Raw genomic sequence first — 5,000 nt, 5'->3', positions numbered from 1 at the left:
GACGCAGCACAGAGCAAAGGAAGACTTCCAGTTGCTGAACTGAAGTAGAATTTGGACTTCTCTTTCTCACCTGCAGTGCTGAGGTAGTACATCTAGAAGCACTTCATGTGAGAGAGAAGTTTAAACTTTACTTCAATTCAGCAACAGGGTGTCTACTTTTGCTCTGTGCCGCGTCGCCTGCGCCTGTGTGCGCTTAGGTTAAGGGTTATGTTTCACTATATTGACGCTGATAAAAAAAAAAGTAAAATAAAAAGATAATTAACACTCTTATCCATCCGGAATTGAAATATATTTTGATGACGTGGCCATCACTCAAAAAAAAAAAAAAAAAAAAATAGAGAATACAAAGTTGGGGGGGGGGGGGTAAAAGCATTCACCGCCCAACTGAGAGATCGTACGTGGAACGACTATAGGCGGAATTGCCCACACTGTTTGAAAGAAGTAATAGAGGCGACATGTCTGCTGCCTTTAGAACTATGAAACTCCTAAACAAGACTGACAAGGAAGATCTCTTATCATGGGACATAACAAGGAACTTATATTTATATATACATATATATATATATATATATAAATATATATATATATATATATATATATGTATATATATATGTATATATATATATATATATATATGTGCTGGAACATTGTGACAAGTTGATGAAGGTGGAAAAAGAAGTTACGGGTCTAGTTCATCAGTATACATATTAATATATACATATATATATATATATGTATATATATATGTGTGTGTGTGTGTGTGTGTGTGTGTGTGTGTGTGTGTGTGTGTGTGTGTGTGTGTGTGTGTGTGTGTCTGTGTACGCGCGCGCGCGCGTATGTGTGATTCATTACGGTATTGGATCACGTGATGGACTCGTAATCGGCATCTATTACCCTATCGGATGAAAACTCAGAGCTCATATTGTTTGATCTATGGGTAATACTGTGACCTTACACACACAACTCCTCGCCCATCAGAGTTAGAGTGCCGGCTCGCAGTGCAGCGATGCTGAAATTATTTCATCCCTGAGAGGGGATCGAACTCGGTCCGCTGGATTAGCGGTCGCGAATGGTACCACTGCACCGTCGAGTTGTGTGTGTGTGTGTGTGTGTGTGTGTGTGTGTGTGTGTGTGTGTGTGTGTGTGTGTGTGTGTGTGTGTGTGTGTGTGTGTGTGTGTGTGTGTGTGTGTGTGTGTGTGTGTCACTTGCAAAGGTACTTGCCAATTGACATACAGTATAATTTCCCAACCGTTGCTTCCCTCCTCAGAAGTTCCGCTCATCTTTCTGAGAAACCAGAGAGTGACCAAGGAGCCTCAAGATGGCGGTGGTGGAGGGCGAGAAGGAGGACTGGGACGTGGTGGGGGACTACACGAACAAGACCCTGAGGATGAAGGCCGACCGCTGGAGCAAGGCCCTCCTGAACGAGGAGACGAAGAATGTCGTGGCCACCTTCTTCGACAGCAACGTCGACCAGGTGAGGTGTCTCCCGGCGTCGTACTCTTAAACTCCCTCGCCAGTCCTGGAGAACGCTCTCTGTCTTTTCGAAGAAGAGTTTCACTAACTTCATCGAATGTTCTTACGGGATTTTCCGGTAGATCTTTATGGATAAAGGGGTTATCATACTGGGCTATTTTTACTCCTACCTCCGATTAATCGGCGGTACTGCCCACTATTTCCGCCGTAAAATAACCATGGACAATTATTTTGTTTTCTCAACAAAAATACATAGAATGTCATTTGATATGCTGGAGGGAAATACATTTCTTCGAGCTCATCAAATTCCTTCCCCAAAGGTGTGGGTTGTAAAATTGTTCCAACGGTCGAAGGAAAAATAGACTGGTGTGATAACGCCTTAAGCCAATAACCCAGAAATTATTAACTGAAAAACGGGATAAAATTTTATTTCTTAATGGTAGGAGGCGTTCGCCAGAGCTGGCGAAAGGTAGTACAGTCCTCAATCACTTCCTGCCTGTGGGGGATGGGGTGTGGGGCTGGGTGGAGTTATTCTGTTGTCACAAACACCCGTAAACCTTATTCGTCTCTGACCCTTTGATGAGTGAACTCCTCCTTATTTTGCTTGAACAGACTCAGTCTCTATTGGTGCGCCATCTTAGAGGCGAAAGGAATGTCTGTCGAGCAAAGAAGAGAGAGTGCAAAAGATAGGAGTGGACAGAGAGAGAAAGGAGAAGGAAGGGGATGACGCCAACAGAACTCATGGCCGGGGCAAGCTGATCGAACCTCTCGAGAGTTGTTTGGAGAGAGGGAAGGATGGGAGGGTGTCTGCATGGGAGTTTGCTCCTCGGAGAGACCGTGGGGTTGGCGCCGGCGTGTGAGGGAATCAATGCGCTCCCTGGCGTACACCACCAATTGATGATGATGATAAGAGAGAGATTAGGAATGAATATAGGAATGACGCGGTCCCAAGAGATATTTTTCTTGTCTATTCCGCTTTTTTTTTTGTTTTTTTTTTTTAAGATGAAAACTGATATCGCTATATAATGAAGCGGCAGAGGTAAGCCAGCGTCTGCTGCCGGGCCCTGATGTGGAGGCGCTGTGTCTCGCTGCATTGTTTTTGACCAGAATAATTTGGTGGGGATACACGGATGACCTTTCATCCATGAGGTGCTAAGATAGGAGGGGTGATGAATAGGTTCTGGGTGGGTGTGACGTGGGTGTGACGTGGATGTGGGTGTACTTGGCCCAGCCACCTTCTTTATGTGGAGAAAAAGCCCCCACACTCTATAAAATATACAAATAGATGAATATGCAAATAGATAAACAAGTGAATAGAATATTGGACAGATAAATAAGTAAATAAACAATTAGATAAATGAATAGACAAATATGTAAACAAATAAATAAATCGATAAACTATTAAATGAATAAATACTCAAATAGACAAATAAATACTCAAATAAACTAAGAAAGAAATTAGTGAATAAATCGACACGAATAACGAAATAAACTAACAAACTCCACAAAAAATATCATACGATATTCTGGTTTTCTTTGACGCCAAACGCGGACCAGTTGGTGATTGGCCTGAACACCTGCAATCAACTGACGACGACCCACGATGTGCAGGCGGGTCTACGCACTAAGGCCGTCTACTTCCTTAAGACGATGGACGAGCCTCTACAGCGCGCCGTCGAGGAGGACGAAGAATCGAACTTAGTTCGGGAGCAGCTCATCTTCGGGGACATCGCACCACAGCCTCTGGACCAGCTCTCAACACTCATCGAAGAGGTGAGGGTGAATCTCCCCTTCTCTCCTTCTCTCTCTATCCCCCATCTCTCTTTCTCTCTCTATCCCTTTCTCTCTCCGAAACGGACTTCTGGACCAGTACACGTCTTACGTGCAATTCATTTTTGAATCTCATGGTAGTGGATGGTCTATCCACATTAAGGCCAGGGTGGAAGTTTTACATGTTCACTGACAAGGTAAGGAGGTCTGAAATATTGATAGGCATCTCTCTCTCCCCCTATCTTTCTCTCTCTCCTCTGTTCTTTTTTAGGTAACCCTCACGGCATAGGTAGTATGTCCAAACTAAGAGTAAGGTGTCAGCTCTTCATGTTCACTGACGAGATTAACACACCTAGTTTATTACTAGCTTGTATCTCCTGGTGCTTTCCTACCCCCTTTAACGGTGAGTTTGTCGCACAATCGGTCTGCCCAAACGGAGGCCAAGGTGGATGCTCAGTCATGAGATCTGAGTAAAACCTTGCATGACCCCAATTTCATGACCCAATTACTCTTTGTGCTTCTTTAACAATCATGAGGACGACGTGTCCATGAAGAGCTTGAATTAACTTGTACGTACTCTTCGGGCCTTGCCGAGAAGAAGCTTTACCTATGAGTAAAAGCAGCAACGACTGCAACAGCGCTGTAGGAGAGAGGCCAAACGCAGAGTATGGGATCCAATATATTGAAGAAGCCCTGCTGGGCGGAACGTCAAATATATTGGATCCCATACTCTGCGTTTGGCCTCTCTCCTACAAAGCTGTGCCTAAGTGAACTTCATCTTACTTAAACAGCGTCGTGGGAGAAGGGGGGGGATCCTTTATTCCTAGAGTGAGCTGGGTGAGTGGGTGTTTTGGTATGAGTGTCTCCTTTGACCCAACCACCGTTTCTATAATAGGGATTAAGGGCTAGGGATATACAAATATAGATAATAATGCTTGTCCTTTATTAATGAAGACGACCATGACTTCGTCTGTCTAAAGTCATGACTTGAGCTCAAGTCACGTTAGCCTCACACTCTCGTCCCTATCTTGACCCAATGGGAAGACGGACAGATATAGATAATAGTTCTTTGAAAATGGGAAACTTCCATCATGCAAATGAAATCATATGGTAACAACCGTAACAGGACATGGAATTACTTGATAATCAGATTAAATAAGATAATTTGGTAACAACCAGAATGTATACATAATACATACATACACACACACCAAAAGGCATTTTCCCCATTATAAGAGGGTGGCCGAATGAAATTAGTACATCCCCTTCCATCCAAAACCAATTCGTTCTCTTTCTCATCACAGCACCTCGTGGATGAAGAATCACTGAAAATTAAATAATTTGGGAACAACTAGAATAGGAAATGAAATATATTGTAGATAGCCAGAATAGACTAGATCAAGAATTCTCAAGCTTTTTGTGTACCCCCACAGTAACGTTTTCACACACACCTTCTTCATCTTTCACAAGAATGTCTGGCTAAATATGTGAAATATCTATTCTTATGATTAATTCGATCTGTGACTTTCACAAAAGTGTGATGTTCTGTAGATCATCTCAGCTGTAGGATGTAGAGAATTGTAATGTGTAGAAAGATAAATATTTTCACAGTTACGCCCAAAAATCTGTGGTCTCAATTTTCTTTTCATGAACCCCTCTCCCCTCCCCCTTAGGAAAAATTTGAGAACCCCTGAATAATATATATATATATATATATATATATATATATATATATATATATATATATATATATATA

General features: G+C 42.5%; 1 protein-coding gene across 1 annotated transcript in view; it reads left to right on the top strand.

Moving 5' to 3' along the window:
* The first annotated feature begins 1,319 nt into the window (after positions 1-1,319).
* The window catches only part of LOC143020225 (dynein beta chain, ciliary-like), a 5,571-nt gene continuing 1,890 nt past the window's right edge, over positions 1,320-5,000 (top strand). Inside the window, exons 1-2 of the mRNA XM_076176391.1 lie at positions 1,320-1,475; positions 3,032-3,247. Coding sequence (XP_076032506.1) covers positions 1,320-1,475; positions 3,032-3,247 — 372 coding nt within the window. The remainder of the gene's footprint in view (positions 1,476-3,031; positions 3,248-5,000) is intronic.

The sequence above is a fragment of the Oratosquilla oratoria genome, chromosome 39, assembly GCF_046742065.1.
Source record: "Oratosquilla oratoria isolate Oo_2021 chromosome 39, ASM4674206v1, whole genome shotgun sequence".
In the NCBI taxonomy this organism is placed as follows: domain Eukaryota; kingdom Metazoa; phylum Arthropoda; class Malacostraca; order Stomatopoda; family Squillidae; genus Oratosquilla; species Oratosquilla oratoria.
This window is presented reverse-complemented; position numbering and strand designations above follow the sequence as displayed.